The sequence below is a fragment of the Aquarana catesbeiana genome, linkage group LG07 (genome assembly GCF_042186555.1).
Source record: "Aquarana catesbeiana isolate 2022-GZ linkage group LG07, ASM4218655v1, whole genome shotgun sequence".
Lineage (NCBI taxonomy): Eukaryota > Metazoa > Chordata > Amphibia > Anura > Ranidae > Aquarana > Aquarana catesbeiana.
In genome coordinates this window covers 151,694,100-151,712,475 of record NC_133330.1, presented here as the reverse complement: position 1 = coordinate 151,712,475, position 18,376 = coordinate 151,694,100, and the positions used below count along the sequence as shown (strand labels likewise).

The window sequence follows — 18,376 nt, the reverse complement described above, 5'->3', positions numbered from 1 at the left end:
AAAAATGTTTACACCGTCTGTAGGGAATTGTAACATCCATGGTATTTTCTTTTGCAGAACTATTGCTACATTAAAAACCGAGGATATCTAGCTATTATAGAGCATAATTTAAAAGAAAACTATTGCAGGGGCAGATCATCCAAACAGAAAAGAAACCTTTAATAACACCAGATCAATAGACCTACTGCATAAGGATGCTGTTATTTTAATACAGCGTTTGAAAAATATTAGGGCTATACCACTGTATAGATTTTTGTTGTTTTTGTTTTTACTCCTATTACCAATAATTACAAGGAACTAATGTAGGTGGACCTAGTGTACAGGCTGATATAATCTATACTTGTGAGCTTACTGAAGAGCAAAACCTTTTCTTGGTACTGCTGCTCCTCGGTGTACAAATATTTAGGGAAAAGGCCCTAGTTAGCAGGTTCTAGTAATGGAAAGTAATTAATGATTGATGGATTTCTCTTGAAAGATTATAATGTTGTAGGTCAAGGTGCCTTGCATGTGGCCATGTGCAGCTCTACTGTTTGCTGCACCCTAGTCCAATAATGAAAGTAAGTAGAAAGCTTAGATAAAGGAGATCCTGATAAGATATTTCCCTTTTATAATGTAAACATTTTTGTGCCATCTTATCTGGTATAATGGGGTGAAAGAGATTATTTTTCATTAGGCGGCATGATCTCCTCCACATTAAAATCTCTACAGTTCAATATATTGCAGTAAGCTTCAAGAAAAGGCCATTGCGCACAAAGCTGTAGAGGAAAACTGGTGTGTCAGCCTGCCATTTCATCTAGAGGTCAGTTTAGATCTGCCTTTTCTCAACCAGAGTTTCTGTGAAACCCTGTTGCTCCTCTAGAGCAGGGGTAGGCAACCTAAATAGGTGCAGATCTACCTGAATAACCTGGGACAAGTCAAAGATCACCGGGCACAGTGTCACCTCCTCACACCTGATTTAAACCTCCAATTTCCGTACTACAGTATGGCAGTCTTGTGCATTGCACGGCAATCATGGGTTTAAATCCGATGGTGAAGAGGCAACATATCGCCTCCTCACCACCTCAAACACTGATCGCTTTTCAGAGGAGCAGCAGTGCCTGCTGCACTTGTGAATGAGCCCTGAATTGCATTCGGCATCGACACCCTTAGGGCTCGTTCACAGATAAAGTTGGGGATTGTACCCTGCCGTTGAGTCATGGTTTTGTTCCCAAATCCCACCCCCTTTAGCTGCTGGGGCAGCAACCAAAAGTGTACACATGCTGCAGCAGGAATTAAGCCCCTGTCCTTTTTGGTGGATGCTACCACAAGTCAATTGTGACTCATTCAAGTAAATGGGGTCATTATGTAAGTGCCCCTCAACTGCATGCTTCTGTGGGGACTAAGGGGTTAAAGCAGGTGGCGTGAAAGCAACACAATGCTGCCTGCTTCAACCCCCTGTTTGCTGTACTGCACAAGGTTGCAGGGCACTTGCAGAGTGGCCTCATTCACTTGAATGGTTCTTGCTTGGGAGGTGCTACACCCACCAATCATGACATAGTGTATAGCTCCTGCTGTGGCTACAGCATGTGTACACCCCTGGCCACTGCAGCTAAAGGAGGGTGTGGATGGAGGGGGGGGGGGGGTGATAAAAACACATCTTAACTGTGGGGCTATGCCACCCCCAAACTGCTACTTTCCTGATGGGGGGGGGGTCTGCCCTGAAGCCATTTATTATCAATCAACTGTTTACTCCTTTTAAATTATAATGACAATGCAAACTATCCAAATGACCCTGATCAAAAGTTTACATACCCTGGTGATTTTGGCCTGATAACATACACACAAGTTGACACAAAGGGGTTTGAATGGCTATTAAAAAGGTAACCATCCTCACCTGTGATCCGTTTGCTTGTAATTAGTGCGTGTGTGTATAAAAGGTCAATGAGTTTCTGGACTCCTGACAGACCCTTGCATCTTACATCCATGCAAAGAAAAACCCACAAATAACTTCAGGTGTAATACAGGACTCTCTGAAAACATGTGTTGTGGCTGTTTCAAGATGCACAATAAGGAGGCACTTGAAGAAAGATGGGCTGCATGGACGAGTCGCCAGAAGAAAGCCATTACTATGCAAATTCCACAAAGTATCCCACTTACAATATGCCAAACAGCACAGACAAGCCTCAAACCTTCTGGCACAAAGTCATTTGGAGTCATGAGACCAAAATTTAGCTTTTTGGCCACAACCATAAATGCTACATTTGGAGAGGAGTCAACAAGGCCTATGATGAAAGGTACACCATTCCTACTGAAACACTGAGGTGAATCTCTGATGTTTTGGGAATGTGTGAGCTACAAAGGCACAGGAAATTTGGTCAAAATTGATGGCAAGATGAATGCAGTATGTTATCAAAAACTACTGGAGGAACATTTGCATTTACCAGTCAAGAAGCTGCGCATGGGACGTACTTGGACATTCCAACATGACAATGAATCAAAACACAAGGCCAAGTTGACCTGTCATTGGCTACAGCAGGTTAAAGTGAAGGTTCTGGAGTGGCCATCTCAAAATCATTGAGCCACTCTGAGATCTCAAATGTGCAGTTCATGCAAGACAGCCTAAGAATTTACAGGAACTGGAGGCTTTTTGCCAGGAGGAATGGGCAGCTTTACCATCTGAGAAGATAAAGAGCCTCGTCCACAAATGCCACAAAAGACGTCAAGCTGTCATCGATGTTAAAGGGGGAAATACACGGTATTAAGAACTGGGGTATGTCAACATTTGATCAGGGTCATTTTTGATATTTTCTGTTGTCATTATGATTTAAAAAGAGTAAACACAGTTAATTGATGATAAATGGCTTCAGCTAAACACTAAAAAAAAAAAAAAATATATATATATATATATAATAATCATCAGTGAAAGAAAAGTTCTTGTGTTATCATTCATATTCTCTGAAAAATGGCCAAGAAATCATAAATTCTGCCAGGGTATGTAAACTTATGAGCACAACTGTGTGTATGTATGTGTGTGTGTATATAATATATATATGTGTGTGTGTGTGTGTGTGTGTGTGTGTGTGTGTATATATATATATATATATATATATATATGTGTGTGTGTATATATATATATATATATATATATATATATATATATATATATATATATATATATATATATATATATATATATATATATATATATATATATATATATGTATGTATGTATACAATATAAATATATATATAGTTATTATTATGTGTGTATATATAGTGTATGTTTAAGCTTAGACCCTAGAGAATAAAATGGCGATTGTTGCAATATTTTATGTCACACGATCTTTCAAATGCAATTTTTTTGGAAGAAATACACTTTCATGAATTAAAACAAAACCGTAAAGTTATCCCAATGTTTTTGTATAATGTGAAAGATGTCACGCTGAGTAAATAGATACCTAACATGTCATGCTTTAAAATTGCGCACACTCGAGGAACGGTGACAAACTATGGTACTTAAAAATCCTCCATAGGCTATGCTTTAAATGTTTAACATTTAAAGCATAGCAGTTTAGAGTTACAGAGGAAATCTAGTGCTAGAATTTGCTCTTGATACAACGATCGCAGCAATACCTCACATGTGTGGATTAAACACTGCAAAAGAAAGGGGGTAAAATTGCGCAACCTTATAATATAAATATATGATAGTCAATATCAACTTTCAAGTCCATATGATACTTTCAAAGAACTAAAAGCATTAGACAATACTGTGCTAACAATCAAGTCCATATGCTATATTTTGTCCACCAAACATGGAAAAAAGCTGATATCCAAAACATTAGCAAGTTGATTGGGACTTCTCGTTCGGTGTATTAGTGGTAAAAAGGGTCACTTACCAGGAGGAATATCGGCTCAGTGGTACATCAGGACAAACCTCTAAGGTCAGACCGATCCATCCTTGAGCAAATATAACGAAGGCTCGGAAGGAGTTCGGTAGGAATGCCCACGGATAGACCAACATATTGCTGAGCTAATTTGATCTCTATAACCTAAGATCCACCTTATCCGGTAAGCGGCCCTTTTTACCTCTAAATACAGCGAATGAGCAGTCCCAATCAACTTGCTAATGTTTTGGATATTATCAGCTTTATCCCTTGTTTGGTGGACAAAATATAGCATATGGACTTGATTGTTAGCACAGTATTGTCTAATGCTTTCAGTTCTTTGAAAGTATCATATGGACTTGAGAGTTGATATTGACTATCATATATTTGTTATAAGGTTGCGCAATTGTAACCCCTTTCTTTTGCACTATTTACGAGCCGATATTCAGGCTAATTGAAATTCAGCACCTACACGCTATCACTTTATCTAATGGTTAAGAATTTAACCCTATGTTTTGAATCTTAAATAGAATTGCTTGTTTTTTCCACTATTTTTTCACCATTTATTTTATTATTTTTTCAGATCACTATTGATTAGTAGGAGGCAGCACGGATTTTTTTTCCCCTATATACTATGGATTAAACACTGTTTACATTTGCTGGCGCAACTTACGTATGGGTTCGCTTCTGCGCACGAGTATGGAGGGATGGCACGCTTTAACCACCTCCCACCCGGCCACTGCACATATACGGTTCAGGAACGTCACTCAGGAGGGGGATCGATCGCGCGTGCCTGTGCAGCGGCGTGATCCCGATGCGCTCGTGTCACCTGGACACTGCGCATCTCCGATCGGCAGGAGGGCTCTGTGATTGGCCCTGTCATTTGATGTAAATAGAGAGCCGGTTTCTAGGCGATCGGCTATCCTCACATGGAAGTTGTCAGCGAGGAGAGCGGATCACTGAAGCCAGCCGGTGATCAATGAGTATGAGCTGTTTTTTTTTTTTTTTTTTTTAGTTACAGCTTTTTACACACTGATCACCGGCCCAGCGTCCCCACACAGTGTAAACACACAATGTCCCCAAAACACTGTCCCCACACAGTAAAAACACCTGTCCCCCACATATGTAACAGTAAAATCATATGTCCCAATGATCATCTGCACACACATGTCCGTGATCACACAAACCAATTATTATACACTTAACGGGATTTTTTTTTTTTACCAAAGACGTGTAGCAGAATACATTTTGGCTTAAATTTATGACAAAATTAGATTTTATTGGATTTCTTTTAAAACAGAAAGTAGAAAATATTATTATTTATTATTTATTTATTTATTTTTTAAATTTCCGCTCTTTTTTTTCCGTTTATATCGCAAAAAATAAACTGATTTGTGAATAAATACCACCAAAAGAGAGCTCTATTTGTGTGAACAAAATGATAAAAATTTAATTTGGGTATAGTTTTGCATGAAAAAGAAGGGGATATTTGCGCTAACCAATTAATATATACAAAAAATATGTGCACAAGTGATATAACTAAATAAAGCGTGATTAAATGCTGCACCTCTATAGGTCAAATACCAAACCTAAAACCAATATTGCGAAAGAAAAAGATGCGCAAAGAAACCGCTACAAATAACAAAAAAAATATTGCTGTGAACAAATTCTCTAAAACATGATAATATGAAAAATTGGGTGGTGTATCAAAAAACAAATAGTCCATGTGATATAAAAAATAGATGAATAAAACCAAAAGTAAATTTATCAAAAAAAGAATATCCCAAAATGATCCTTCCAAATTTAGGAGATGCAAAAGTTCTTCACTTAATCTCGAAAAGCAAGACACATTCAATCGAATCATCTGAAATACGGAGCATAGAATGCAAATACAAACTGCTTACCAGATCCGTTGGATCTCAAACGATAGAGATTAGAAGTGCTTGTGCATTGGCCTGCCGGCAGGTGAACTCACGGTGATTGAAAGCAGAGAGGAATCCACCTGTTTATCTAGGAATCAGCAAGGACAAAACTTCACTCTCCGGGACACTCTCATAAAAGCCAGGATCTGGGTATTCTCATGTAAGGAGGAATACAAGAGGGCTTCATGGTGCAGTATGTTCCAGCAAAGGTATTTATTTAGAAAAAAATCATACACAGTCCATAAATTCAAGCAGGTAAGAAAAGCAGGTTTGAATCGGCCGCAGTGTCTAACAGTCAGCTGTTCAGCGTGGTGATGTCACAGGCTCATGCTCCACCCGACATGTTTCTCCTTAACAGGCATCCACTGGGAACGGAGATGGTAGACACTGCGGCTGATTCAAACCTGCTTTTCTTACCTGCTTGAGTTTATGGACTGTGTATGATTTTATTTTAAATAAATACCTTTGCTGGAACATACTGTTTCTGTTTTAAAGTTTTGTAAGAAATTTTTCTCCTTCACTGAAGGGCACTGATGAGGCGACACTGATAGGCAGCACTTATGGACACTGGTAGGCGGCACTGATAGATGGCACTGATAGTTGGCACTGATGAGGCATGAGTGCCAACTATGCCCGGGAGTGACGTCACTGCGGCTCGGCCAATCAGATGGACTGAGCCCTCGAACCCAGAAGGAAGACTAGGTGAGGATGGAAGCCTTGTCAGCGGTGACAGCGCATCGCTGGAGTATGCATGGCTTTATTTATGGCTTTTAACTTTGAATTTGAGCTACATAGGTTTTATTTTTAGCTTTTTAAACCTATTGCCCATGGGAATATGTTTTGCAGTGTGTTTTGCATACAGTTAATTTAAAGCATTCCCATTTCTGTTCTGTGTTTTTCAATATTCCCTCCCAGTCTAAGTCTTGGAGAGCAGCCCTCAGCCTTGGAAAATTTGCTCCCTAAAATAAGCTTTTTTATCTTTCCAGTATGTGTTTCTTGTTTACAGCTTACAGTAAATGAAATCATGTTATTGTCACTGCTATCCAGATGTTCCTTTATATGAACACCGGTAATAAGCTCTGCATGATTTGAGATTACCAGGTCCAGCAGAGCATCATTTCTAGTCGGGGCCTCTATGAACTGCACCATGAAATTGTGTTGTAATAGGCTTAAAAATTTTACTGTTCCAGCAGTGTCATTACACCAGTAAATTTTAGGGCGATTAAAATCCCCCATTATCACTGTCCCAGCAATCGCAGACCTTTTTGTCTGTGCAAGGAGCTGGATCTCCTCCTCATTAACACTGGGAAGCATGTAACAAACTTAACCACTTCCGGACCGCCACACGCCGGTATACGTCCTAACTTTGAAGAGGGATATATTTGTTATGGCAGCAGCTAGCTGCCATAACCCTGGTATCCTTTTTTTCGGCTGGAGGTCCGGATTCCGATAATGGTGGTCTCTGTGGTGGATTCGCTGCGAATTCACTTTTATCGGCGGCAGGAGAGGCCCCCCCCCCAGTGCCCTCCGGCGCTTATCAGAGGCAGCAGCGGAGGCGATCGGGTCCTTCTGCTGGCTGGGTATGGAGACGAGTGAGGGGAAGATGGCCCCCACCCATCTCCATACCATTGCAGGGCCGAAACGACGTCAAAACGTCACTTCCGCCCATAGCTCTTAAAGGGCCTTTTTAATTTTTTTTTTATATTGCATTTTAGTGTAAATATGAGATCTAAGGTCATGCTTTTTTTCTATTACAAGGGATGTTTACATTCCTTGTAATAGGAATAAAAGTGACACTTTTTTTTTTGTAAAAAGAACAGTGAAAAAATAAAAGGTAAAATAAATAAGAAAAAAAGTTTTTAAAAAAAAAGTTTTTAAATGCGCCCCGTCCCGCCGAGCTCGTGTGCAGAAGCGAATGCATACGTAAGTAGTGCCCGCATATTGAATTATTGCTTTTGCTCTAACGATTGTGGCGATACCTCACATGTGTGGTTTGACCACCGCTTTTATATGCGGGCGCTACTCATGTATTCGTTCGCTTCTGCGCGCGAGCTCTTCTTTATTTTACTTGATTTTATTTATTTTTTCACTGTTTTTTTAAAAAAAAAGGGTCACTTTTATTCCTATTACAAGGAATGTAAACATCCCTTGTAATAGAAAAAAGCATGACAGGTCCTCTTAAATATGAGATGTGTGGTCAAAAAGTCCTTAGATCTCATATTTGGACTTAAATGCAATTAAAAAAAAAAAAAAATTGTCATTAGAAAAAATGACAACAGAAAAATGGCCCTTTAAGACGTATGGGCGGAAGTGACATTTTGACGTTGCTTCCGCCCTGCTATAGTATGGAGACGGGTGGGGGCCATCTTCCCCTTACTCGTCTCCATACCCAGCCACAGACAGGTCCCGATCGCCGCGGCGGAGGGCGCGGGAGAGCGACGGGAGGGGGGGTGGCCCCTCTCTCGCTGCCAATAACGGTGATCTCGCAACGAATCCGCTGCAGAGACCACCATTATCGTAAACAGAACGGTCGGCCGAAAAGATGGGTACCTCTGTAGTGGCAGCAGCTGCTGCCATTACCGAGATATCCATCTTTAAACTGCCAGCGTATATGTACAGGAGCTGGTCGGCAAGTGGTTAAAGCACAACTAAAGGCAAAGCTTTTTTTTGTTTTGGATAGAGTGTAGAAGGATTAGAACCCCTATCAGTTTTTATTGCTGCCTGTGCCCCTGTTGAGGAGATTCACCCTCTCTATTTGTCCTGTTTACCATTATTATTAACAGTGAAAGTAAAGGAAAATCCCAAATTTTGAATTGTCCCCAGAAAAATAATTGAGGGGAAATCTTCCAATGGTGACACTAGTTTTGATAACCTGGGGATCTCCAAGGAATTCCCTAATTTGCAGGGATTTCCTCTCACTTCCTGTTTTGGCTATGGGACAGGAAGTGAAGGGAAATCTCCGCAATGGGACACAGATGGTGAAAAAAAAAAAAATCTGACGGGTTATAACCCTTCCTTCCTCTATCCAAAAGTTTAGCCTGTAGTTCTACTTTAAATAATGAACTTTGAAGTGTGCACACCCATATGCTGCTCCACACCATCACACTGCATCCACAAGGTACTTTTTCACACTACCTTTTCATTTCACCCTCTCTCCGAAAGAGAGCATAGCCTGGAATATAGCCCATAAAACCAAGATGCAGCAATACCAATAGTTCTTATAGCTCTCTTCATGCACCAAAGCTTATAGCTCTAATATTTTGCTTGTCAGATGTCTGCCATTGGTGAACAAACCGATTGATTCATTGCTGCATTTTGTACTTGTGTTTTGCATATATTTTTTTTTTTTTTTTTTTTTTTTTTTTTTTTTTTAGTACGAATAGTATTGTAATTGCCAATTTTGTTTGTAACATGGCAATCTTGTTATCACCCGCCATAGCCCTTCCCTCATCTTTCCCTATTCCACCCTCCATTGGTGTCTGCCTCCTGTCTGACTTGACTGCCCCATTATATTTTAATTCTCTCTCCCCTCAATCCTAGTGCAAAGAGTTTGTGTGAGTAAACTGTCTGGAGGAGACAGGCAAGGGCCTGAGGATTAAGGCTGGTTTTGCCCATTCTACAGAAACCAGTCATGAGAATGATTTCATTAGAAAAGACAGCTGTATAAACAGGCTGGCCGATTTCTGACAATTTTCGTCCCGTGTGTGTGCAAGGCTTAAAGTGGATGTAAACCCTCACATATACCCAGTGAAGTGAACAACCTCGGATGATATACAGAGATTAAATAAATCTCCCTACATAAGTTTTGCATGTATATCTGCTGTCTTCAGCTTTGTATATACTTCAGAAAGTGCACCTCCTGTTACAGATTTTCTCTTCCTGTTCAGCACTGTGAGTGGATTATTGGCATACAGCCAAGACAACTGATTGGAGGAAAGGCACACACCCCCACTCCACATTGGCAAAGGAAGGAAGTAATGTGCAGAGCTCTGCTGTGAGAAGGCAAGCTGTCTTCTAATCTATTTATAGCAACCTCCCAGGACACAAATTTCAGGCTGCTTTTATCTCATGTGTCAGAGAACTTGTCAGGCTGATAACAGCAGGAGAAAGCTAGTTGACTCAGTGCTTTGGAGAGAGATAGGAAAACACTACAGATATGTGGCTAGCTCAAATGTAATGAATCGTGTTTACATCCACTTTAAGTCATGCATCTGACAAACAAAAAATTGAAATGCTGAGCAAATCCCATGCGAAGGAAACCAATAACCTCATTTTAATAGAAGTGGGCAAGAAAAGCCATTAAACAGAATGTTACCCCAACATTTCATATTACTATGTGCCAGTTGTACCATGTTCTTGTGTTTAAAAATTGTCCTGTTTTCTTTGTATTCCTTTGTGTGAACTACCTGGTGATCTTGCCAGTCCCCCTGTTTTCCTATTTCAAACTGACCACGCTAGGCATGAGAACCATATCCATCTCAGCGTGGTCAGTTTTCTAGGTTGTGCTGGAAGAATTGTCTGCCTGTCCTCTAATGATCAGTTTTTTCTTTTCACCCCCCCCGCACAGCCATTCAGTGTACTGCTGTTCCTCCACCCCTACTCTAAAGGAAAAAAGATATTTATTTTGATCTTGATATAGAAGTGTGTGTATGTAAGATATATATATATATATATATATATATATATATAATATATTCTCATTCTATCTATCTATCTATCTATCTATCTATCTATCTATCTATCTATCTATCTATCTATCTATCTATCTATCTATCTATCTATATGGCACATCAGGGTTTCCTAGTTCAATGGTAGGGCCAAAACAGTGAGTTTACTCCACCCCAGATATAGTTTTCATGGCTTTACTGCCCACTTTTATTTAAAACAAAGTCAACATTCTTACATGTCTTCCCATGCAGGGGGTTCTCACCATCAATACAAACATAAAATTCAGCCTCCTGGCAGCTTTACTGTTCCAAGTAGTACTGCATGGTCCTTCTGACCATCAAACACGTCCCAGTGTTCGTGCACAGATGCTGTACCTCAGCTCTGTGTCTTTCTTTCCCTGCAGCTCTCTCGCTGCTCTGTCCCTCCTAGACTCTCTCTCTCCAGCTCGGGCCTTAGTTTGTCCTGACCTGGACAGTATGGTGCCTGCCAGCACCTCTCATGGCTTCTTTCACACACTGACTTCATCAAGTGGGTGGGGCCCCGACCTCTAATCCTGTCTTTCCTAAAAGAACAGCACACACCTGTGTCATTAGTGGGCTTGTTTTCCCCAAATCCTGGCCCAGACTGCCTTATCATGCAGTGGCATGGCCTCGCCATGCCACATATCCCCCTCCACCCCCCTAATTTTGACCCGGATGTAGAAACTCATAAACCCATCACTGTGGTTGGGACACCTCTGTGCCAGACATTGGCCACATGGGCCCAGCTCCTTTTTCTGGGTATGTTTCCACAAGCACTTCTTTATGACCCCTGCGGTCCCACTGCTCTCTCTACCACCCCTATTGCTACTTTTATTAACCTCAGTCATTACCATCTGTCTTTCAGGTTTCTTGGCAACCAAACCATCATCAGGAACTCTTGTCCTATTATTTGCTAGGACAGTGTCTGAGGAAGGACGACATACAGGCAAGCGGTTACTCCCCATGGGACCTTCCTAAAGTGTTGTCCAACACGCCACTAGCGAATGTTCTACTATCCGGCCTTTTTCAACACATTTTTATACACTAGTCTCTTTAACCATTTCTGTGTCCTCTGGTACTTCAACCAATACCTCTGACCTGTCCAACAGTGCTCTGTAGTGCTTCTCATACACAAAATCAATAGAAAGCAACCCAGCACACTGTGAGACAACTTTAAGCATTATCAGAAAACATTGCATCACATTGCAACTCCATTCTTGCCAACCTTTGCCCAGTACAGCCTGTAATATCCAGCTCCAATTAGCAGTACCCCGTGGTATAAGTTCTCCTGACCCAGGAGAGAATGGCAAGATGTACACTGGCTATACACTCCATGATTCTAACATTTCTTTGAGCAGGTCTGTCGTCACAAGACACACTAGACCATCAACTCCTTCATCCACTGTGGGTACAATTTCTGCTGTTCGTTCACGCACACTCGGACCTTATGTCATTAAAGGGGTTAACTTCAGCAGTCAATGCGCCCTTGTCTACCGGCTGTTCAGCAGACCAGGTGTCCGCCTCACTATTGCCTACAGAAATTTCTTTCAGCATTGCTATTAGCCTCTTGGCCAAGCCATCCCTATCAAATGTGCTTCATTCGCTGGTGCTTTGCAGCACTGCATCCACCAACAGAGACGCAGACCGACAAAGGGGCTCAACAGCATATGCCACATTACACTTGTCAGTTTTTCTTTCACCTTGCAATACCACATTTTTACCACCGTGCGCTGGCAGCGTTTCACTCTCACAGGGTTTTGTGTTTTCAGCCTTAACAGGCTGCATTAACCCATATTTACATCAGCATTTCTAATCTCATTATTAAAGCGGAGTTCCAGGCTTTTTTTAGCCTTATTAAAAGTCAGTCCCACACAGGGGGTTTTTACCATCGATACAAATGAAACATAACACTGAGCCTCCTGGCTCTCTTGTGGCAGCATTTACTGCTCCGAGTAGTACTGCATAGTCCCCCTGACCATCAGACACATTCCAGTGTTTGTGCACAGATGCTGTACCTCAGCTCTGTATCTTTTCTTCCCCGCTGCTCCCTAGCTGCTTTGTTCCTCCTGGACTCTCTCTCCAGCTCGGGCCTTAGTCTGTCCTGATTTGGACAGTATGGTGCATGCCAGCACCACCCACGGCTTCCTTCACACACTGTCTTTCTTGGCTTGGTAGAGCCCTGACCTCTAATCCTGTCTTTCCTTATAGAACAGCACACACCTGTACCATTAGTGGGCTTATTTTCTACAAAACCTGGTCCAGACTGCCTTATCACACAGTGGCATGGCCTTGCTGTGCCACTTTAGATAGATATACTGTATATAGATATAGATAGATATAGAGATATATATATATATATATATATATATATATATATATATATCTATATCTATCTATATATCTATATACACAATATCTCACATTTTTGTAAATATTTTATTATATCTTTTCATGTGACAACCCTGAAGAAATTGCACTTTGCCTAAATGTAAAGTAATAAGTGTACAGCTTGTATAACAGTGTAAATTTGCTGTTCCCTCAAAATAACTCAACACACAGCTATCAATGTCTAAACCGCTGGCAACAAAAGTGAATATACCTCTAAGTGAAAATGTCCAAATTTCAGCCCAATTAGCCATTTTCCCTCCCCGATGTCATGTGACTCATTAGTGTTAGAAGGTCGCAGCTGTGAATGGGGAGCAGGTGTGTTAAATTTGGTGTTTATCACTTTCACTCTCTCATACTGGTCACTGGAAGTTCAACATGGCACCTCCTGTCAAAGAACTCTCTGTGGATCTGAAAAAAAAAAAAAAAAAGAATTGTTGCTCTACAGCAGTGGTTCTCAACTCCCATCCTCAGGACCCACCAACAGGCCAGGTTTGCAAGATAACATAAATACATCACAGGTGATATCATTTGTTGCTCAGTGATTGCAGTATTCTAGTCTGCATCTCCCCAAGGTAATATTTAAAATCTGGCCTGTTAGTGGGTCCTGAGGACAGGAGTTGAGAACTACTGCACTACATAAAGATGGTCTAGACTATAAGAAGATTGCCAAGATCCTGAAACTGAGCTGCAGCACGGTGGCAAAGACCATACAGCGATTTAACAGGACAGGTTCCATTCAGAACAGGCCTCAACATGGTCAACCAAAGAAGTTGAGTGCAAGTGCTCAGCGTCATATTCAGAGGTTGTCTTTTTGGGAAATAGATGTATGAGTGCTGCCAGCATTGCTGCAGAGGTTGAAGGGGTGGGGATCAGCCTGTCAGTGCTGAGACCATATGCCGCACACTGCATCAAATTGGTCTGCATGGCAGACTAAAAGGACACCTCTTCTAAAGATGATGCACAAGAAAGCCCGCAAACAGTTTGCTGAAGACAAGCAGACTAAGGACATGGATTACTGGAACTATGTCCTGGGTTCTGATGAGACCAAGATAAACGTATTTGGTTCAGAGGGTGTCAAGCGTGTGTGGCGGCAACCAGGTGAGAAGTACAAAGACAAGTGTGTCTTGCCTACAGTCAAGCATGGTGGTGGGAGTGTCATAGTTTGGGGCTGCATGAGTGCTGCCGGCACTAGGGAGCTACAGTTCATTGAGGGAACCAAGAATGCCAACATGTACTTTGACATACTGAAGCAGGGCATGATCCCCTCCCTTCGGAGACTGGGCCACAAGGCAGTATTCCAACATAACGACCCCAAACACACCTCCAAGATGACCATTGCCTTGCTAAAGATGCTGAGGGTAAAGGTGATGGACTGGCCAAACATGTCTCCAGACCTAAACCCTATTGAGCATCTGTAGGGAATCCTGAAATGGAAGGTGGAGGAGTGCAAGGTCTCTAACATCCACCAGCTCCGTTATGTCGTCATGGAGGAGTGGAAGAGGACTCCAGTGGCAACCATTTGAAGCTCTGGTGAACTCCATGCCCAAGAGGGGTAAGTATAAATTATGGTGGACACACAAAATATTGAAGTTTTGGGCTCAATTTGGACATTTTCACTTAGGGGTGTACTCACTTTTGTTGCCAGCAGTTTGGACATTAATGGCTGTGTGTTGAGATATTTTGAGGGGACAGCAAATTTACACTGTTATACAAGCTGTACACTCACTACTTTTACATTGTATCAAAGTGTAATTTCTTCAGTGTTGTCACATGAAAAGATATAATAAAATATTAACAAAAATGTGAGGGGTGTACTCACTTTTGTGAGATACTGTATATGATTTTCAAGTTGGCTATACTGCTTATGTGTTAGCTGCCTTTTTTGTTATTTCTGTATACACAGTGCAGAATTTTTGCACTTAAGTATTGAACGTGTCGCCATTTTTCTAGGTAAATATATTTCTAAAGATTCTATTGAAATTAAAATGTCACCACATGTTGGTAACAGCCTGTGACACAGGGAAAAAGTACTGAACACACTAACTGAAATGTATTTAATTTGTACAAAATCCTTTGTTGGTAATTACCGCTTCAAGATGCCTCCTGTATGGAAAAACTAATCGCATGCATTGCTCAGGTGTGATTTTGGCCCATTTTTTCACACAGTCTCCAAATTTTGAAGGTTCCATGGAGCTCTTCTGTTAACCCTGATCTTTAGTTCTTTCCATAGATTTTCTATTGGATTCAAATCGGGTGATTGGCTGGGTCATTCTAGCAGCTTTATTTTCTTTCTTTGAAACCAATTGAGAGGTTCCTTGGCTGTGTGTTTGGAATCATTGTCTTGCTGAAATGTCCACTCTCATTTCATCTTCATCATCTTGGTAGATGGCAGCAGATTTTTATAAAAAATGTCCTGGTACATTTTTACATTCATCCTTTTTTCAACGATATGAAGTTTGCCAGTACCGTATGCTGAAAAACAGCCCCACACCATTATATTCCCATCTCCAAACTTCACTGTTGGTATGGTGTTTTTGGGGTGATGTGCAGTGCCATTTGACCTCCAAACATGGTGTGTATTATGGCCTCTAAAGAGTACAATTTTGGTCTCATCTGACTAGACTATATTGTCCCAGTATTTCACATAAATGTTGTGCAGAAAACTTTAAACGAGCTACAAAATGCTTTTTCTTCCACAATGAAGTCTTGCATGGTGAGCGTGCATACAAGCCATGGTGGTTCAGTGCTCTCCACAAGTGGCTCTTGGGCAACTTTTCTGATAGTTCTTTTCACTCCTCTGTCAGAAATCTTGTGAGGCGCACCTGGCCGTGGCCAGTTTATGGTTAAATTATGTTCTTTCCACTTCCAGATTATGGCACCAACAGTGCTCACTGGAACATTCGTAAGTCTAGAAATCCTTCTGTAACCAATGCCTTGAGTATGTTTTGTAACAATAAGGCTGCAAAGGTCTTGAGAGAGCTCTTTGCTTTTACCCATCATGAGATGTTTTTTGTGTGACTCCTTGGTAATAAGACACCTTTTTTATAGGCCATCAGATGAGACTAAACCAGCTAATAACCACTTCACCTCTGGAAGGATTTACCCACTTAATGATCAGACCATTTTTTGCGATACGGCACTGCGTCGCTTTAACTGACAATTGCACAGTCGTGCGACTCTGTACGTAAACAAAATTTTCTTTTTTCCCACAAATAGAGCTTTCTTTTGGTGTTATTTGATCACCTCTGCGTTTAGTTTTTTACGCTATAAACAAAAAAAGAGCGACCATTTTGAAAAAAAAAACAAATTTTTTTACTTTCTGCTATAAAACATTTCCAAAAAATGTTTTACTCAATTTAGGCCAATTTGTATTCTGCTATATATTTTTGATAAGAAAAATCCCAATAAGCGTATATTGATTGGTTTGCACAAAAGTTACAGTGTCTTCAAAATAGGGGATATATTTATGGCTTTTTTTATCATTTATTTCTTTTTTACTAGTAATGGCGTTGCTCAGTGATTTTTTTTTTTTTAGGGGGACTGCGACATTGCAGCGGACAGATCGGACACCTAACGGACATTTTTTACACTTTTTTGGGAACCAGTGACGTTACTACAGTAATCAGTGCTAATAAATATGCACTGTTATTGTACTAATGATACTGGCAGGGAAGGTGTTAACATCAGGGGCAATCAAAAGGTTAACTGTGCTCCATCACTGTGTGTTTTAACTGTATGAGGGAAGGGCTCACTGGAACAGCACACAGATCCGCCTTTCCTGCATAGCAGAAGACAGGATCTGTTTGATCTTCCCTGTCAGAACGGAGATTTGCCTTGTTTACACTGGCAGATCCCCTCTTTGTCACTGCGGGGAACGATCGTGGGTGGCCGGCGGACATAGTCCACCGAATCCGCTCATTGGCTCCCCCACTGGCCAATGGGAGCGCGCTCATGAGCCCACAAATCGCTGTGTACGAGCCTGACGTACACCTACGGCGATTTGCGCAGCCGAGGCAACCTGCCGCAGTATAACTGCGGCGGCTGGTCGGCAAGAGGTTAATTTGCACTGACAAGGGGCAGGATTGCTTCTTAATTACTGATAGATTAAAGCTAATGTCTTGGCTTTCCATGCCTTTTTGCACCTCCCTTTCTTTGTGTTCAATACTTTTTGGCAGTGTCATTTTATTTTATTACACATAAGTTAATTTCTGAACATATTTATTTTTTGGTTTCTTTGTATGGATTGCATGGGTTGTTACCCACGTGGTGAAAATTGTCAATAGCACCTTTAGAAATACATTTACCTATAAAAATGGTGATGTGATAAATACTTATTTTACCTGCTGTGTGTGTATGTATGTGTGTATTTTATATAGATATAGCTGTGTGTGTAGATAGATAGATAGATAGATAGATTTTAACACAAGCACACACACGTTTTGCCTTTTATTTTCTATTTTAAACTGAATGGGTTGTTTTAAAAGGTAAGGGTTCACATACTTTAATTGAGTGGCTGTATCCTTCAAGCACTACTAATTTCTCAGTGTGATGACCTGTGTTGATGCCACAAATCTGCACCTACTTGCATGCTTTCTGTGGCTTCATTCCTTCCTTCCTGTAGCTGTTCTGTACTCATGCAGGACACAGCCATTCGGAGAAGTACATAGCCAGGCATTGGATCAAATGAGACACATCAGGAAGGGCCTGGGTGGGGTTTCTATCAAGAGTGGGGAAATTGCAAGTTCTATAGGGCCATTTCTCTAAAAATGAAGCTGTCCTTTAGGAACAAGTATTTACTGAAAGTCCTAACCTGTTAATATCCAGATATTATTTTTATTTATGACTGGGTTTAGTTAATAAATATAATGGCATTAATGTTAAATGCGTCTTCGATGAAGTACTGGTGAGAATCCATGTCACTTTCAAGATGAAGACAAGAATTTTATAATCTTATTTTATGATACATGCACTTATGTGTATAAAATGCTTTGATACTTCCTGTGAATCAAGTATACTCCAGATCTAAGGCATCACTTTCACATAAACACTGTACTTCAAAAATATGATTGTAAATTATTTGCTCTTAAACAGAGTGTTCATATTGCATAACTCTTTTGCATTTCTGAAAATCGGATTTTCCTAAAAAAAACAAAAACATTTTCTTTTGTTCTAGACATTGGTAGGAGGAGGTGGAACTTATCTGACCACGATGCCAGTTATGATGGGACATGAAAAGATGCCCATCAAGCAAGTGCCTGGTATTCTCAAACAGCCAGAGGTGCCAAAGGAGGGTGAAAGGCGGACAACGCACAATATCATTGAGAAGAGGTATCGTTCCTCAATCAATGATAAAATCATAGAACTGAAAGACTTGGTTATGGGAACAGATGCCAAGGTAAGGGACAAGCCATTGTTAAAATGTACTGTTTTTACAGATACATTTGCTATTCCTTCTGCCATCCCATCTAACAGTTAATGTGAATAGAGGCTTTTAGAAGTTCTTTGTTGCTCCCTT

The 18,376-nt window shown here is 40.8% G+C and overlaps 1 protein-coding gene across 2 annotated transcripts in view; it reads left to right on the top strand.

Annotated features, from left to right (window-relative positions):
- The window catches only part of SREBF2 (sterol regulatory element binding transcription factor 2), a 149,491-nt gene that overhangs the window by 58,683 nt on the left and 72,432 nt on the right, over positions 1–18,376 (top strand). For both annotated transcript variants that reach the window (XM_073592722.1, XM_073592724.1), the window contains exon 5: positions 18,035–18,256. In XM_073592722.1, the coding sequence (XP_073448823.1) occupies positions 18,035–18,256 (222 nt within the window). The remainder of the gene's footprint in view (positions 1–18,034; positions 18,257–18,376) is intronic.